Source organism: Colias eurytheme, chromosome 13, assembly GCF_061535395.1.
Source record: "Colias eurytheme isolate Ceu_HAF_F1 chromosome 13, ilColEury1 Martin Lab GWU primary, whole genome shotgun sequence".
Classification (NCBI taxonomy): domain Eukaryota; kingdom Metazoa; phylum Arthropoda; class Insecta; order Lepidoptera; family Pieridae; genus Colias; species Colias eurytheme.
The window spans coordinates 6,545,889-6,565,774 of record NC_142992.1 but is presented as its reverse complement, the minus strand read 5'-3'; the positions used below and the strand labels follow the sequence as shown (position 1 = coordinate 6,565,774).

At 32.1% G+C, this 19,886-nt stretch overlaps 3 protein-coding genes across 3 annotated transcripts; 2 read left to right on the top strand and 1 right to left on the bottom strand.

The window, feature by feature from the left end:
- The first annotated feature begins 525 nt into the window (after window positions 1-525).
- On the top strand, window positions 526-9,882 carry LOC149903427 (protein FAM117B-like). Its single transcript, XM_090108735.1, has 7 exons — window positions 526-1,278; window positions 1,572-1,699; window positions 2,382-2,529; window positions 3,213-3,352; window positions 4,464-4,563; window positions 5,386-5,489; window positions 5,733-9,882. The coding sequence occupies exons 1-7, from the start codon at window positions 1,062-1,064 to the stop codon at window positions 5,976-5,978; spliced, it is 1,083 nt and encodes a 360-aa protein (XP_089964861.1). The 5' UTR covers window positions 526-1,061; the 3' UTR covers window positions 5,979-9,882.
- A 529-nt stretch (window positions 9,883-10,411) lies between these two features.
- On the bottom strand, window positions 10,412-11,621 carry Polr2D (RNA polymerase II subunit D). Its single transcript, XM_090108736.1, has 3 exons — window positions 11,440-11,621; window positions 11,185-11,365; window positions 10,412-10,892 (listed from the first exon to the last, which is right to left on the bottom strand). Exons 1-3 carry the CDS (start codon window positions 11,498-11,500, stop codon window positions 10,718-10,720), a joined length of 417 nt encoding a protein of 138 aa, XP_089964862.1. The 5' UTR covers window positions 11,501-11,621; the 3' UTR covers window positions 10,412-10,717.
- A 385-nt stretch (window positions 11,622-12,006) lies between these two features.
- Window positions 12,007-16,013, top strand: LOC149903425 (cyclin-dependent kinase 2-interacting protein). The gene is made up of 4 exons (XM_090108734.1): window positions 12,007-12,332; window positions 12,411-12,650; window positions 13,842-14,000; window positions 15,775-16,013. Exons 1-4 carry the CDS (start codon window positions 12,278-12,280, stop codon window positions 15,903-15,905), a joined length of 585 nt encoding a protein of 194 aa, XP_089964860.1. The 5' UTR covers window positions 12,007-12,277; the 3' UTR covers window positions 15,906-16,013.
- The last annotated feature ends 3,873 nt before the right edge of the window (window positions 16,014-19,886 follow it).

The window sequence follows — 19,886 nt, the reverse complement described above, 5'->3', positions numbered from 1 at the left end:
ACGGAAACTTATGAGTGGACTAATAATTTATATTGTTGAGGATGTAGAGGTATGTATATATGTATATGTATTTCGGTAGAAGCATAAAATATCTTAATACTATTAAAAAGGCGAAAGTTTGTATGGATGTTTGTTACTCTTTCACGTAAAAACTACTGAACCGATTACAATGAAATTTAGCACACATATAGGATAGGTTTTATCCCGGAAATCCCACGGGAACGGGAACTATGCGGGTTTTCCTTTGAAAACGCGGGCAAATTATTTGGAAAATCACAAAGAAACAATGCAAAGTTCATGGACATGGACATAATCGGGTTATAAATGTTAATAAGCCAAAGACAATGAAAAGTACAAAACATTAATGTTTAAATATTATATATTATCCTTTAAAAAAATGTCTAAATAAATATCTGTATAAATTTTATAAAATAATAAAAAAAATATTTAAAGATGAAAGTGAGGGTACGCTAAATACTAAGGCTAAATAGATCTCCAAATTAGGATGGCAATTTTGTGTTCATCTTATCCACAGACAACCTGTCATGGCGGAGTAATCAGCTGTTAATTGCAATGCCAACGAGCAGTTTTAAATTGTTTCCTTTTCTAACTTATTCCCGTTATCTTATTATATTTTAATTTCCAAATTGCAGTATAAAATATTCTATCTTACAATCATCGGATCCGTGAAGTTAAAGAATGGCGCGACGTCCCTTGTCATCTGTCAATTTTATTCATTCATCCATTGTAGTGCAGAAAAAAAATGTGACTTGTTTGATTTAATTTCTGTTTCACATAATAAGTGCTAGATGAAGATTAATTACGGCCACTTTTTGTTTCTTTATATTTTTAAGAACTTCTTCGTTTATATACATACGAAAATAAACATTTATAATAGCACATAACACAGTCGTTTACACGGCCTAACAAGTTCTCTTTACAAAGAAGCCGTGCGGCGTCGGCGGTTTCTATTATTTTGTTTGACATTGAAGTGCTAGTTGCATTTAGATGATATTCAAACTTCGAAAGTAGATTAAAAATCCAGTGAATCGGAAGTGAAAATGTCGGGTCGAGTAAGAAAGCAAACTGACTGCCCTGTGGGCAAGCAGGGTCCCATGAGAGCAACTTTGCCGGTGTCTTCGATTATGAAGCAAGGTGGCGGATTTAAAAAGAATGCTGGCAATAGCCCCACTCTGTCACCCACAAATATTTGGCGGCGGATTTCCCCCGATCACGCTCTTTCCGGCCAAAGGAGCCCGGGTGCTGTCAACTACAAAGGTAAGTTTTGTTTTCTACCCTCGGAACCTAATGACATTACCTGCGGGTTCTCGTTCGTATTCTTAATATTGCCTTATGTTAAACTGCCACATCAGTAACCTTATATATAAGCATTTGACTTAAAAGTTCTAGTTGTTATGGATCTATATACTGGTTATTTTAATACATCTATATTATTAACATGACTTTAATTAAATGTGCTTTGCAAGAAATCATTACAATAGCCACATGTTTAAATAGTTGTGTTTATATAAAGAAATCCTTTCATAGTTCTAATTGTTATTTATTTTTAGGTAAAGGCAGATTTGGGTCCAGTGTTATCAGACGCACAGCTTCATTAGATACATTGTATCAAAAAGGACAATGGTCAAGAGACTATTACCTCCATGCTGGACAACTCCAAGTTGATAAATCCACTCAAGTAAGCATTATTATATTAACATTTCATTAGAATGAATGGTGTATAGTCAATATTAATATCAATTCATATTTATGATTTATTTATTGTTTCTACTCTTTTTGTGAAAACATACCTTATTACAAACTCATATATTAATGCCTGTAACAAGAATGTATCTTGTTTTGTTAGAATACTTGTTTCAAATCTTATTTTTGCAAAGGTATTGGGTACTTATTACTGCTAGCAGCTTGCTAAAAATAAAACTATGTTTTTATATAAATATATATACTTGCTTGTAATTCTTCTACTTCAAGGTGCACAATAACTGTTTGTTCTATTTGTGTCTGAACTTATATTTGTTATGAACAAATTAATATTAATAAAAAGAGTGTGTGTACTGAGCACACATATCAGATGTGAAACTCCTTTGGCAAGATTCAAAGCCACATGATGCAACCTTGAACTTTTACTCTCAACACACCTAAAGAAGTATGACTTCAAAAATAGTATTAGATAAATCCTTAATTAATATCTACAAAATGATAACTAATAAGGACCTATGTAATAACATGCTCTTCCATGCTCATATTATAGAACTACTAAAGATACATTTTATTTAGCATACTATTATGTTCAGAAATTAATTTTTCTTTAATACAATAAGATCATTTTTATTTTTTTTTACTATTAATAATAATTACAGACTGACGATGGCGGTGGTATATCTGGTCGATCATCAAGAGGTTCCGAAGATGACAAGCTTGACCGTTTTCTCAGAAGTCGTTTACAAAGGCCTCACAAACCTTCTGGATCTGGAGATTACTCGTCCCATTCTATGAGCCCTGGGCTTTGTAAGTGCACTTTACATATGCATAACTATATTGTGTTATTTAATTTTTTTACTCATTATCAACAACTAGCCATGTGCTGTGCTCAGTATCTTAATACTATTATAAAGGCGAAAGTTTGTAAGTATGGATGTATGGATGTTTGTTACTCTTTCACGTAAAAACTACTGAACCGATTACAATGAAATTTAGCACACATATAGAGGGTAACTTGGATTAACACATAGGATAGGTTTTATCCCGGAAATCCCACGGGAACAGGAACTATGCGGGTTTTCCTTTGAAACGGCGAGTGAAGCCGCGGGCGGAAATCTAGTGGTAAAATAATAATGATAGTTAAATAATGTTTAACATCAATAAACTCAAACTCAAACATTTATTTATTCAATTAGACTTCTTCTAGAAGCACTTTTGAAACGTCATTAAGTACATATTTTTAACATTTACCACCGATTCGGAAAGCAGTATCTACACAGAAGAATCGGCAAGAAACTTCTTTTATTCACAACATACATAATTACAAACATTTCCTCTTTATAATGTTAGTGTAGAAATGGTATTACATTGATATATCTCTGTTTTTGATGCTTTATGGTGCAGATAATAGATATACTTTAGAAATGTCTGAGTATAGACTAGAGACAACTTCACTATTTTTTTATATTTCATTACTTTATATATTTTAGGGTCACGATTCGGCGGCGGTGGTGTTCCTTTGAGGGCAACGCGGTCTTCAGTGGAAGGACTGAATCAGGAAATAGAGAGACTTGTACTATGTCCCGCTAGTGGTACCCAGACTCCCCATCTTGATCGGCTAAGAGATAAGGTAGGGCAATATTTAATATAAATATTGTTATTTTAATCTATTCGGTAGTTGTAAAATGTACTGTATTTAACATAGTAATGAAAAGAAATGAGTACTATAGCCAAGAATATAAAAAAAATTATGTGACCAATATACATGAAGATTAAAGCTCATTTGTGTATTGAGGCATATTGTTTTGTCTCGTGATTCACTATTGCTCAAGTATAAATTGCTGCTTCATGTAGTATTTTACGTAAATAATGTAACTTGAATCACTACATAGTATAAAACAAAGTCGCTTTCTCTGTCCCTATGTCCCTTTGTACGCTTAAATCTTTGAAACTACGCAACGGATTTTGATGCGGTTTTTTTTAATAGATAGAGTGATTCAAGAGGAAGGTTTATATGTATAATAACATCCATTAAATAATGGATAACCCACAATAACTTTTTTTGTCATTTACTTTTTACTAATAATGGTTAATTTTCGAAGCGATTTTAACCAATACAGCATTAATCCTTAACGACTTAAATACCTTGAATACATTGTTCATTTAATATAGATCTATATAGTCCTTTACACCGTATGATTTAAGTGAATATTTTCGAAGATATTACAGATTTAAAAATTGCGGGACGTAGCGTTTGCGGCTGTACCGGCCGGCCGCTATTGCACCCGTGCGAAGCCGGGGCGGTTCGCTAGTTAACAATAAAGTAGTTAAAAGTAGTAGGAATGATTATAAAAGATGTTTTTTTAAGCCATAGAAATTACTATTTGTATAAGCCGACGCGTTGTAATATATGTTTTTTTATACAAAAAAAAATTTTAATAACTAGTTTTCAATAAAATAAAAAACGAGAATAGTTGTGGAGTAGCAACTTATGGTAACTAGTAACTAATAACTATCTATGTCATATAGAAGTTTCTATTGAGGTATTTTATTGGTCACTGGTACAACAAAAACAAAAACAATCATAGTTTTTTGTAATAAAAATCGACATAAAAGGGAAACTAGTGAATTGTGTTTCTTTAAATTAAAATCTTGCATGCAGTTCCATCAAGAGGTAATAATACAAAGTATAAATTTATTGATAATCTCTATACATATTCAAATATTGGCATAACTTTCAGGTAACCCCTGAAGGTCACCGAGCCCCACTCGCCGAACTCCTGCGGCGGTCTGTAAACACACAAACTCCGCACGATCTTTGTCATACCGCACATTCTTCAGGTAAATGCACTGTCTTGGTATATTGTTAGATAATTTTATAGTTTTGTCAATAAGGAGTGTATGATTGCACTGAAATTGTTATAATATATTAATAATTTATCAATTTATGAGTTAGACATACAGAAATAGCATAGATTAAATATAAATTAGAATTAGTTAATATACAACATAGATAATACAATTATAAGTTATAATTATGTGTATAAAAAAATAGTGTGTATGATAAAAGTGTATCAGAAAATGGGTAATTATAAAAATCTACATCCATGTAGATCCACCGTCCCGAGGGTCACTGTCGAGCGCCGGCTCTGCCGAGCTTCTAGCAGCAGGTTTAACTTTGTTTCAATCTGGAACCATTTTGTGACAATATCTCACTATCTTACTACTATTATTTACACATTTGCAATTAATCAAACTACGTTTTTATAATACTTCACCAGATTTTAATACCATTGCATTTATATTTATTATTTTGAACAACTGACCATTCAAAATAATATATTAACGCTTATTTTAACAAAGATAGTGCTTTTGTCGCATAGTGTGTCGATAAAAACGTAGCATCGAGATTAGGAATGCTATTCCTAAACATGAATGCACCACATACATTGACTTGGAGCATGTTATTAGATACCTAATATAATATTTTTTATTTTTATTTGTTACATTGCAAGCTTATTTTTAGCACTGAGAATTTATGTAGGCATTATTTTAAGTTTTAGATATAGACCATAATATTATAATACATAATTAGAACATAGGCTATAGTTAGACTATACACTCATCGTTTAAAGACCATGTTTAATGCAATCTAATTTACAGGTGGGAGTGTTTGTTCCTCTCCTGATCTTGATGGTTCTAAGCTTGGCACATCACCCCAGATCAATAGATTCTTAGCGCGCGAACCTCCAGATGGTTGTGAAAAGGTATATTTTAATATTGTTTACTCATTCTTATATGTAAAATTTACATGGTAACCTTTTATTAATTTTCAGTTCAATTTTCTGTTGTTCCAAATAAAATCTATAAAATATTTAAATGACTTATCAGTATACTAACAATGCAAAAAATAAGTTCACACTTTTCATCTTAAATATTTGTTACGCAACCAACAAATAGCTGAATATAAAAGCGAATTTTTGTTCTAAACATGTAATCTCATGTTCCAGGTTAACTTGAAAGCGGGCGAGGGCTCATACACCGAGGCGCTGTCCGTGATGAAGCCATCTGCGCCGGGCTTCACGCTGCGGCCGTCGCTCGGCTCCGCGTTCCAGCCGCTGCAGCCCGCGCAGCCGTCGCCGCCGCACACGCCGCACGGGCAGCACACGCCGCTCGTGCCGCTCACGTCGCCCTCGCCGCTGGCGCCGCACACGCCGCTCGCGCACACGCCGCACGCGCAACACCCGCCTCAATGACTCGCGCCACGCCGCGCGTGGGGCTACCGCGCACTCTGTACGTTCGCCAGTCTTATCTGCGGCTTCGGATGCTTTGGGGGGCGATATGGACGATAAATGTGTTGTGTTCGGTACAGTGCAGTGATAGTGGGTATAGAAGGCTACCTCTGTTGAGCTATGATATACTCCGACTTAAAATGGGATTTAGAAGTGAAGATTTTTTGTTATGAGCAGTGTTTTCAAGGTTTTGTATGATTTTGAATGATGTACAGTGTAAATAATAGCTGAGATTATTCAAAGTGAAATATGTATTAATAACTTTTTTTTTTACAAATTTGAACTCTGATGTTTATTTATGTAGATATTTACTGTCAATTATAACTTTTAACTTCATATTATTTACGGGATATTTGGTAGTCTTCTATACCATATTATTTTATATGTACCCACTCACATACATTGTATGCAACCCAAATGTATAATCCGCAAGCAGGACCTTGACATACAGTCAAATTGGTCGATAAGATTGGCGATAATTGTACAATCATACTTCAGGTCAGTTCCCTTGATTTCAACCAACTGTCAATCTCTGAAAACAGTTAGGATCCCCAAGGCAGTTATGTTTAGTTATTGTTTTCTTTATGTAAAAGTGAATTCTTGATGCTGAATAAAATGTATAGTTATAATGTGTAGGTGGAGTATTCACATTAATATGATGGAGATTTGCTGTGTGTTTTATGACAAACAAAATGTTTATGTTGAATGTGTGACATATTTGCTTCATATTTCATGTTTCTGCAATGGTACAACTGCCATGAACAAGAAACTTTAATATGAGAATTCAATCGTATTGATGAGTTGCACTTTCATACTGTGAGACATGAACCCTCTCATTGTTTCATTATTATTAATCATCATTCATCTAATATGTACATATTATAAAGTATAAACACATTTAAAACATTTAGATTTACAAAAAATAGTGCAAAGACAATGTAGAAACTGCATACTTCCCTGTATTATAAATGTGTAGCAACAACATTTCTTTGATTAGAAGTGACAATAACGTTTGTTATAAATCCACCAAGTATTTTTCACCAAACAAATTAAAATTGAAATTTTAACATAATATTAAAATTTTTGTCAATTGAAATGGTCATTGAGTGAGATTAACAGCTTTTAATGGTCAATGATGTTATTTGGTCATTAAATGATTGTATTACATAAATATAATATGTTAAATATAAACTGATAAAATTATCTTATAAAATATAAGTTTCTCCAAAATATATTCAGCATGACTGGATATTCAATTTGATCTCAATTCTTATTGTACATAATTTTGCCTTTTTCAATAGTTATTTCGATTATTTTTTTATGAAGAGTATCATACATTTCAAGTTTTATTTTTTGTATATTTTTTTTGTATGAACTAGGACCAAACTTCAGAGAAGGCTAGGAGGTTGAGATGACTGTAAGATGGTTTTCTATATGAAAAAAGCTTTAAAACTTGGATTTGACAAGGAAAAGTGGTTAAGATAGACTGATTTTTTAAATCTTTACTTATACTTTGATACAGGTATCTTGACAAGTTAAAGTTGTATGATAACTTAAGCATGTGTTAAAATACTGGTAATAGAGTAGTTGTAAAATATAGAATAATAACAGATGTTATGTCATTCAAATATTCTTTTATCGTTTACGATGTCGCTTGTGTACCTAAGAACGAAATTTTAAATACCTTTGCTACTGCAGACACTCTAAGCTTTATATTGCATCAGTTTTTCATTCATAATATGATCCATTTTTATACAATATGGCATTAGGACCTTAAATTTAGCTTCTACTGAATAAACATTAGATATAATGGTACAATAAACAAAACTCGAGGATAAACATTTGTCAAGAATCTGTATTGAGTATATTGGCTTAGACACGGTATTTGCTTTTATATCATTCGGATAGGAAAGAAAGGACCACGCCAATTGGATCTCTCATTTTGGCCAAAAGCATTTTTATCATCGAGACTGATAAAGTAGAATGTTGAAAACATAGTTAGATCTGCTTTATTATTTTTTAAAGATTTGTAAAGGTCGACGGCAAATATATATTTTGGAAGGCTCACCTTTGGAATATAGAGTAATTTTAATCCTATTATTGCTCAATCAAAATTTTTATTAAGAGCCACACTTATGATATGTGCCGAATTTGAAAGTGTAAACATTGTGATCGTAAAATTCAAGTCGCTGATAATATGTATGTATATAATAATATTAATTAACATATGTATGTATAACCTATTAATTATTGTTTAACAAATGAATGTGATATGTAAGTGAATATTGAGCGTACTTGGCAACTTCCGGTACTGAAGCGAGCCGGCGCCGACGGACGGCGCACAGCGCGGCACAAAGTGAACAGTAACCATTAGTTGTGAAGTCTTTCGACGGTGCTGTGGAGTGATTAGACATTGTAGGTGTGTAACATACTCGCTATTACTGGCTACTGGCTTGTGACAGCCCTTGTGTAGTGACGGTCACTCGACTCTTTGATTGAAAGGATACGACAAATAATAATCAAGGCATAGTAAACGCTGTTTTGTAATGTACAAAATATGGTCGTTGGTAAGAATTAAGTAATCATAATGTGTATCATTGTAAAGGTATAAAACATGCATGATTTCAAAATCATTAGTTGTAACTTACTATAGTGAGCGCTGAGCAAAAATGGAAAATATTAAATTGTGGAAAAAAACCGAGCCAGTATTTAAAAACCGGATTTCTGTGTAGATTTTTCTCATAAGTGCAATATCTAGCTGTAATGTAGCCATCAGTGTAAGTGAGTAACCTCGACGATTAATGTTTATGATGGTCGATTTTTATTTTCTCTTCCTTCTCACGTTGTCTTTAGGTTGCATTTACATCGAATGTACATTAAATGTAATTATTGTGAGCTTTATTCATGCAATCGCTTCCTGTTCGCTTCCGTGACGTATACATAGATTTCCCCACATTAGGAACCCAAAACGATGTTATGCTTTTTGACATAATACTTACCATACTTAGATAATGTCACAGGTCCAGGTTGTAATTTAGGATTTATCTTTCCCAATGACGTTACCTACTTTAAGGTTTAGTAAGTTTTAGGTGACCCAAAAATTTAGCTGTTAATAAATGTGTGCTATAAATATGGTCCCTTACTTATTTATTAATTTTATGTGAACCACTGTAAAAGATTTCTGCATAAAAGTGTTACACAATTACAAGATTGTCGAAACATCTTTGTTGTTCCAGCAAGTTTATGTAGAAATATAAACGTTTTTTAAAAGTACATAAAGATATTTTTGTATGTTCAGGGTAGGAGTTGTGCGAGATGTACCATAAAAATAACTTTGCTAGAAACTTAGATTTGATAGTTCTTTTATAGAAGGTTAATTATTATTTTAAAGTTTGCTTTTAGGTGATTGATAAGTTTGTAATTTTTATTACTATTATATTAGATTAAAATACTAACGTTTAAACTAAACCAAAAGTGCCCATTGATATAAGTTTATATATAAAGCAAGCCTTTTGTTCAGCATTTTGTTATTAAATAATGTTTAGGCGTTCAAAATTAGTAATTAAGAAAATTATCGACGGATTGTTGAGTTTTAGTTATCAAATTGTTGAGGTTTATTGAAAAAAAAAACGATTGAATTTTTTTACTTACAGTGCTTTACAAAAGGCTTGTTTTCAGAGGCATTGATTAACATCAATAATAATAGTATCGATTTTAAGTAATAATAAGAATGGTTTTATTATAGTTTTGTTTCAGAGAAGAAATTCTAATTACTATTTTTGTTTCCAATATTTTATCACTTTTACCTGTTTTCATTGTATTGTATCTTGCTGTATTGCAGACATATCCAATATACAGACTGATTTAACATTTGTATTTTATTTTGCCAACCAACCCAATGACATTTACGGTTTACTACAAAGCATTATTTTGAGGATTCGTAGGTAAATAATGAATGTCGCCCAATTCCATTTACATATTTTAGCAGAGTGACAAGCAATTGTGTAGCCGACCTTTAAAAAAGTGTTAACTCAATTATTTTAAAGTCCCAAGATCATTAATATTTGTAAAATGTGGAGTTGCGCTTTGTCTAATTTTTTTATGAGACAAAGATAATTTTTGAGATTCATGTTCAACAGAAATTACAAGGTGCTCAAGTTGTCTAAACTTGATAAATTATGACAAAAACATTAATATGATCAGGCATGCTAACCTGAAAGACCGCATCAACACTTACCATCAGGTGAGATGGCAGTCAAATGTCCGAGCAGTGTGTTAAAGAAAAATCAAAGAAATCTCAGACGTCCTACAAATATAAAATTTTGGGTCAATGTATTTATGTTAACACTATATTTAAAATGAATAAGATGAAACTAGGTAAAAAAAGCAAATTAAAATTTGGCTTAAAGGTAGGCTTTAATTAAAATGCTTTATAAAATTATCAGTCTTAATATAATTAGAAACTGCTATGATCAATATTACATCAAAACTGCTTTTGTAATTTAACATGGAAATAAAAGAGTGTTACATTATGACATACTAACTATAAACATTTAGGGTTTATTTTCTATATTGTACCTATCTACTATTTAAACAGCAATTAAAGGGTATGTCTTGGAATGGTATTGTAGAGACAATGCCATAATACACATGTTCATGAGTATAAATTTGAAATATTGTTTCATTATTAATTGTTGTTTAGCTTAATATTGAATACTACGCTTTGTTTGTATGTCGTCTAATAAGATTCTTAACTCCTCATCTTCAAATCTCCCTTCTAGAGATGGTATGAGTGCCTTTGCTTCCTCTGGAGTCTCAGGACAGAGATTAGCCAAACTAGCTACTTCAAACTTGTGTAATTTCTTAGATTGTAGCAAACTGAAAACAATACAATTTTAATTAGTTTTTGTTACAGTACATAATATAATAAATGAAGAACCTAATATCAATTGTCAAGACTTGAACAATTTGTACATTACACTTGTTTTTTATTATTGATATTTTGTTTCACCAAACTATGTCTCTAAAGGCACATGGATGCATATGTAAGAATTTACCGGGTCTATAGAATATACAAAAATCAAGAGATTGATTTCAATAAGTTTCACAGTGCCATTCATCTAAAGTAGACCAACTAAGAAATATATTATACAAAGAGCTGAATACTTACTTTCGTACAGCAGTGATTGTTTCTTTATTTTTGAATTTTTTAAACATATTTGTGTATGTTAAAGTTTTCATAAACAGTTCTGAAAATTCTTGCTCTTCTTCGGCCGACTCATTTTGCGCTTTCCTGTGTTCTAATAGCATGTCCACTTCAGATATAAGCAGAGTTTCGGCATTTTCAAATTCTGGAATCATACATTCATTAAAAAAAAGCTATTTAATTATAAATATTGAGATTTAATATAAAAAATAGATATACCTTTGGGAAACTGTAAATCGGCTGCATCTTCCTCGATTACGTCTTGTATAGGTCCGGCCATAGCAATTCCTCCACAAGTTTAAATAATTGAAAACTAGGCTAGGCTACAGGTTATTATTTCTAGTAAATACCACATACGCTGTTGTTTGTACCTGTAAGTTTACAGCAAGTTTACAGTGTATACTGTACTCTATGGTATACTGTATCAGCATTCAGCATACCAGAGAACTAATGACAATTAATTGACATTTGACGTCATGGCATGACTGATGACAGCGTAGGATGACAGGGATGACAGTGAATTTCTCTCATCGATATGTCAAATCACAGAACAGTAAGTATTTGTGTATCAATTATACAAAAATAACAATTAAGACTTGTTGCCACTGCCTCTGACTGTATGCAATGTAATAAATAAATATTGCGATAATAATAAGATCAATAATAAGATGTTAAAGGTTTCGTAACCAGGCCAATAAATCTATAAAAAAAAGAATATTGCAAAATTTGACAGGAATTTTGACACTTGACATTTGAATTAATGTTTTTCGTAGACAGAGATTTCTCTGTCTACGATGTTTTTGTTTATATTCTCACAAGGCACAATTATTATGGCACAATTCAAATCCCCTGAAAATATGAATAGCTTAAAATAGTTAAATTGTTCAAGTGATTCATATGTATATTTAATTCATAAATTTCACTATTTTAACTTAGTTTGAAGTTACTGCACTTTTACCTGATACCAATAAATTTTGAAGCATCCTACATAACCTATTTTGAAAACCAAATATATGTAGCTTATTTATTTTTGTCATTTATGTTTTAATCAGTAACTATGTCAAAGACACCTACAAAAAGTCATGAAAACTCTTATAGTTTTATTCCTAAAGGTATGTCATGTTTATTTATTTTGTGTACAGTACTCACAACAATAATATTAAACTTTAAATTAATGGATTTTTTTACAGAAATAACAACACCCAATAAAGACAGCCCTGGAATATCGAAAACTGTGCACACTCATATTTCGAATTTGCATAATTTACTGTGTAACTGGGAGAAAATTAAAGAAAATGGTACAAAAATCTGTAAATCTATATCAGCTTTGAAGTTATATGAGTGTACAGATGAATACTTTCCTCATCAAGTTGGGCCACTCATAAGTAGCCTATCTGAAGCATATGCTACTTTACAAAACATTGTACAAGGTAAAGTAATTTTTATAAGATATTTGCAGCTTTACCTACGTATAAATTATAATAACTTCAATTGGAATTGTGAAATTCTATGTTTTGTTTCCAGTATGACAAATGACAAACAGGAATGACAAATTATAAATAAATTTGTGTAGGGGCCTATTTGTATTCCACCTTCCATATCATGCCAAACCTCCTTTAAATGTTATTTTTTGTCTCCACACTCATCAATAAACTCAGGGCCTATTGAATGTATGTTGACATATTATGATCTATTTTACGAGTTAATAAACAGTTCAATTATAGAAGGTTGATAACAACTTTAATCCACTAATAACTTGAGATGTCTATCATAGAAGTCTCATCAGATAAATACACTAAACAAACTAATGAAATAGGCATGACGACAGTATCCATAAATGATCGTATTAGTGTTTTTAAGGGAAAATGTACAATAAATAAATTCAATATAGTGACTTAGAAATCTTAAAACCATTAAGATTAATGAGATTATCAATAAAATAAAACATTGAAATTCTGCAGTTAGCCATTTTGACTAAAACACGCGTGACGTCACGCATAAGTAAACAACTCGCGTCAGATGTGTTTTGTTGTTATGAATATGTTGAGAATACGCATTTTTATTTATTTTCTATTGTTTCACGTATGCTTTATCGACTCAGAACAGAAATACAATTGGGAATTCACGAATACGTGGTTCGGGGTTCTCCGCACCAACTTTATACAATCATTTCTTATTATTTCTCGCTTGAAATAATTACTAACACATTTTTGAGCATTATTTTTATGTGGATTCATACTGCAATACTGCACACCACTCATAAACTTTGAAATTCGTTTATATAACACATATTAAATAAAGACTTTTTTAATTTTCTTCACAATGCGTACAAATAATTACGTATTTACCAAAGTTTGACGTCACGCCTACGCCATGACACCTGCGAGCTGTTTTGGCACAGATATTAAATATTTTTTGAAAAATGGCTTTAATCTTCGTTAAATTTAAGTATATTACCGAAATATAGGGTTTTTCTTGTATAGTAAACGTATACACACATTATGGAAGAGGATTTCAAAATCTTTCGTCATGCCTATTGTATTGTTTTATACTTTTATATGAAATCTGTAATGTTCTTAATTATAAACAATACAATTGTAATATATTTTCTCAATTTTCAGGTGTCCATTTGATAAAGAAACAGTTACAAGCACTCTCTGAGCTTGAAACTTCAGGCCAAGGTGTCATTTTTACTTGGTCTGCTGGGCAAATTGCAGAGACTGTATCAGAAATTTACAATGCCTTACAAAAAGAAATTAAGCTGAAACAAGTAATCACTGGTAAGTTTTTTTCAAATCCTTTCTAAAGTAGTACTAGCAAGTTAAAGATGAAAGCATGTAAAGAGTGATTAAGATGCCTTTTTTAGGGTTCCGTAGCCAAAATGGCAAAAACGGAACCCTTATAGTTTCGTCATGTCCGTCTGTCCGTCTGTCCGTCTGTCCGTCTGTCACAGCCGATTTACTCGGAAACTATAAGTACTACAGTGATGAAATTTGATGGGAATATGTGTTGTATGAACCGCTACAAAAATATGACACTAAATAGTAAAAAAAAGAATTGGGGGTGGGGCCCCCCATACATGTAACTGAGGGATGAAATTTTTTTTTTCGATGTACATACCCGTGTGGGGTATCAATGGAAAGGTCTTTTAAAATGATATAAAGTTTTCTAAAAAACATTTTTCTTAAAGTGAACGGTTTTTGAGATATCAGCTCTCAAAGTCGTAAAAAGTATGTCCCCCCCCCTCTATTTTTATAACTACGGGGTATAAAATTCTAAAAAAAATAGAGGTGATGCATGCTAATTAACTCTTTCAACGATTTTTGGTTTGATCAAAGTATCTCTTATAGTTTTTGAGATAGGTTGATTTAACTGTAATTTATTATATTTGCTGCTACGGAACCCTTTGTGCGCGAGCCCGACTCGCACTTGGCCGGTTTTTGTTTATTTAACATATTGATTTTATAAAAATATAGGAAGCAGAATGGCCCAAGCTTGAGATATTGTTTAAACCCTAAGTGGCATTAAATATAACTCTTTGAGGCTTTATGAATTGAGAAAAATAAGCATGACACTTTATTAGAGACTGATATAGGTTTATACTATGAAGTGGATAAAAGAATAGACATTTTTACATAACAGTTTATCTACTACTAAATGCCATTATTACAAATTGCTTTACAAAAAATAATAATGAAAGCCCTTGTGCAGTATTTGTATAAACAAACTTATCTATTTCAATACTATTCTGTTACACTTATTATTTATTAATTACTAGCGGTCCGCCCCGGCTTCGCCCGTGGAACATATTTACGTTTTCTCTACATAAGAACCATCCTCGTACTTCAAGGAATATACTAGAAAAGAATTATCGAAATCGGTTCAGCCGTTCACACGTGATGCCGTGACAACGCGAAACGGGTGCAGACCCGCCGCCTTTTTATAGCTCCCGCCGCGAAGAGCGTCGAACGCGGCAACTGATACACAAAAATAATCCTTATGGCATGATTCTGTATTCACGCGCGATGACTTATAGCGTATTTCATGTATAACTTTGGTGTTTCTACACCGATTTACATGATTCTTTTACTATAACCTGCCCAGAAGTATGAAGAATAATTGTGCCAAATTTGGTTAAAATCCGTCGTGTAGTTTCTGTTTCTATAGCGAATATACAGACAGACAGACAGACAGACAGACAGACAGACAGACAAAAATTCTACTGATTGCATTTTTGGCATCAGTAGCGATCCCTTATCACCCCTTCATAGTTTTTTTTTAAATATATTTCATGTACAGAATTGGCCTCTCTACAGATTTATTATAGTATACCTAGATAGATTATACATTCATATTTATTATTTTAAAGTTTAAACATGTCATTAACATATTATTACATTTACAATGGTTATTTTCAAAGAGATTATAATTTATAATAAAAAATGTATAAGTTAATAATAATTACATAATATAATGAAATATTTACTAAATAAACTATTTGCTATAGGTAAGCTCAATATTATATTTCACGTTCTTTTTCATATTTTGTTACAGAAAATCTCGCACATTGTAGAGACGAAAGTATTATAGAGGTATATGTAAGTTCATGGGAACTTGAAGCCTATTATAATAGTGAATTAAGTGCTTTCTTATTTGCTGATATTGGGTTACCTTGGATAGCGTAAAACAATATTTATTTTGCAATATCTATGTATATGTATTTATAATTTGTATGTTTATTGTATCATAAAGTGTAATTATAATATATTCTGATATTTATTTTCGTATTATTTTCGTCCACACCATGTCCACACAATAAACTAAATTAGACGAGACATGACAATTTAAGTTTGTTCTGTCATCACATTTAAACGTAAAAAAACCTTGCAATTATAGGTAGGTTTATTCTTGGTTTATTTTTATTTTTGATCTTCGCAACTGCGTCGGCAAAAATATTACTTCAATTTTTAGTATGCAGAAGCATACTAAAAATTGAAGTAATATTTTTCCTAATTTCTAAAAAAAAAACTATCATGCTCCGCAAATACCGGTATTAACGTGATGCATTATCTAACCTACCATATGAGACAAAGTGCACAAATATTAAAAAATGTATCAGATTGGTAACTATATTTTTTTTATCGTCATCACCATTTTAACATCATTTTAATCACAAAGCAATGAACTGCCTGAGCGAATACGCAATCAGAAGTGGTTTTAACCAACTTTCCCAAAAGAGACAGAGGCTTTCAATGTGTATTTTTTTCATGAAATCATAAAATAGCATTCTGGCAGAGGAGACCAACCACAAACGATTCCTGTAAAATTCGAACAATGCATCAGATTCAGTTGTAAAAAAAAATTCTTATACCTCATTCCTCATTGTGCCTCCTTATTCATCACTGAATAGTGATAATACTGCCAATTGATAAGGCTACATCATTCTGGTATTACATATATTGTTTCTTTGCTTATGTATTTTAAATTTTAATGTATGTACTTATGAGCAATAAAATGTAACAAGTAAATAAAATATAATCAGCCTCGTAAATCAAAGCATTAGGGCTTTATTCAGTTTCATTGTGATAAAATATGTGGGCTTAATTATTAATTAGGTACCAATAAGGCCACTGCGTTCAAGTCGGTCAAACAATTAACAGTGGATTTCAACTTTGGACTTTTGGGACTTAGCCCTTAGGACAACAGAAACAAAGTTAATTATTTTAATTATTACATATTTTATATTGGTCGAAATGACTGTAAAATTATTAATGTTATCGAAAACCCGCCATCAAATACAAATTTGATTGGAGTAACGAACTCAGTGAATTATAATAATTACCATAAAAAATAATGCGGCGACCATATCAACATCAACAAGGTCGTTTCCATAGTAACGCGTACTAAACAAAATTAAGCTATTTTCGTGATTGTTACTTTAACATGTTTAAAAGCTAATAGCATCTACAGACGCTCCGATTTGGTTGGTGCCAACCATATTGGAACCGACATGGCAACCATTCCAACATTGCTACAGATTGTCCGACGGTTGGCCTTCCAACTGTCAGTTGACCATAGAGTAATATGTCAGTTGACCATAGTACGAAGAGAATGGGCTAAATTCTACTATAGAAATAGAGAAAATTACACTCATATGCGGCTCTTATAACTTATTTTTTAAGGTTTTTAATGTAGCCGCACTGTCAATTTTTTTAATACTTCTAACATAATAAAATACGCTTGATTTCTGGCATCTCTATTTGCGTAATCTTTGTTACTTAAGTCCCACAAACAGGGAAAGTCTTTATATAGTTCCAGTAATTTTATTAATATGTCACGTTCGGTGACCGTAACTCCCTCGGCGTTCATGTTGACGTCCTACACCGGCGGCGTTGCAAATGTGTTATGTGAATGAGCCAATTACCTATATTACTCTATGGAATGAGCCGATTTGGTCGGAACAAAGCTTCCAAACGTTCCAATTTGGTTGGATCGGATAGGAAGTTGGTTTGGTCGGTATTGCTGGCGCATCCGACCACGTCAAACCAATATTAATAATAATTATGTCGGACCGACCGCTCTCTACACTTTCCGATTTGGTCGTGGTCGGATGGTTGGCACCAACCAAATCGGAGCGTCTGTAGATGCATTAAGGAAGGAATTTTAAATAGAGACCGTGTCCGTATGTCGTTTTACTTTTTTTACACCATACATAGGTTTGCAATTTATATACGAAATTTGGAGATGCAGTTCTCAGTTCTCACTGCATCATGGTATAGCAATTAGGAATAATAATAGCGCACACTATTATCTGTGCGTCTATATTGCGTATATATTGCCAAGTGCCAACATAGTTTGGTACTTAGGGACTATTAAAATTTACTTTTCTGACAAAACTCATTTGCCATGAATACTGTTACTTTTAAGGGTTCAAAATAAGGTATATATCATACACAATGTTAAACCTATTAATACATTCTAATACGAATCTTCTACTTACCTATAATAGTGCTGATCTATTAGGGTTATGAAACCTCTTATGTGCAAAATTGACCTAATTGCTACTATTCTAAACCTACATTATTCTGTAACAGTTACGAACTCGATGTGTGCCATTGCCAATATAAAAAGCAACTCTTAACAGTATTATATTTTCAAAGAAAGCTGGGGCACTTCCGGTTTTACTCGCGTGCTATCCAGATAAAAGAAGTCTATGAACTATGTGACTACTATCACTTACACCTTTCTCAAATTTCCTACAGATCCAGGTCCTTTTGCGTGATATAATATCTATCCAAGTTCAACCATCCTTACAAACTTTGACGTTTATAATATTATTTTACTATTAATATGTATTAGGATTAGGTTTGTTTGGGATATGGTAAAAATTGTTATCTTGACCATAGAATATAATACCTACTCTAACGTCTTGACTGAATTTTTGCTGAATCTTTATATCAGAAAAAGGACTTGAGTCGTTAAAATCTTGTTGGCATAAGTAGATATCATTTATTAAACAAATACCTACTTATCTCCTTTGTAAAGTTTCGAGACATCACTTTATGAATGAAATGAAATATTTTATAGGTACTAAAGATTTTTTCGTTATTTCTTCAAAACTGTTTACTTATATGCTCTTTTATGGTGCGAATTGCAAAGATCCTTTCTCAGGCATAGTCAACATGAAAGATAGCACGGAGAAAATTTTAAGCAGGTAGATATTTTATTATGGTATAGGTATACATAATACATAATATGTTATTTGCGTGGAGCAAAGATATATTATATCGACTACGTCAGTTTTGATTTATTATTGGTGTTCAGATGTTCGCCCGGGCAGAGTTGTTTTTTTTTTAAGTTATTCTAAATTTTAAAAGTTATTATCTTAATCAAGGTGGACACAAATCCCAAAATTAAAAATGATTCAATTTCAGGTGTTGCTATTATGGAATTGTTAGTGGTGAAATTAACATGATTTTCTTCTATACACATAAAATTATATTGATAATAAATAATTGAACAATGCATAGCAATCGCCGAATGCCAGTTACATAACATATTATGTAGGTAGGTAGGTACTCTGTGGAAGAAATCGCATTATGAACAAGTTATATTAATTATCTTCAATCAAAATTCAATTGGAAACAAATCATTAGAAGTATAATAACGAAGGTAAATAGCAACACGAAGGAATCAGGTCACTTAGGGTAGAAAATTGACCTAAATTCAAAAGTAAACCAATGAGGTGTCTCGTGAATTGAAGGGTGCCATCATTTCACACTCAATTTACTTTAACCTTTATAAATACATATTTAACAGATGGAAAACGTTCATACAACGATACATACAGATTTTTGTTTTGATTACAATTGAAAATTTATAAGTAAAAAACTAGCAGTCCGCCCCGGCTTCGCCCGTGGTACATATTTACGTTTTCTCTACGTAAGAACCATCCTCGTACTTCAAGGAATATAATAAAAAAAGAATTAACGAAATCGGTTCACCGTTCAGCCGTTCTCAAATTATGCGCTTACCAACACATTTTGGGATTCATTTTTATATTATAGAAGATATAATTTTGAGTAATCCAATCTTCGAACAAGATTCATTATAGAATGCGGGTTATTCATATTCTCAATCGGACTGAATGGAATAGAATAAAACAT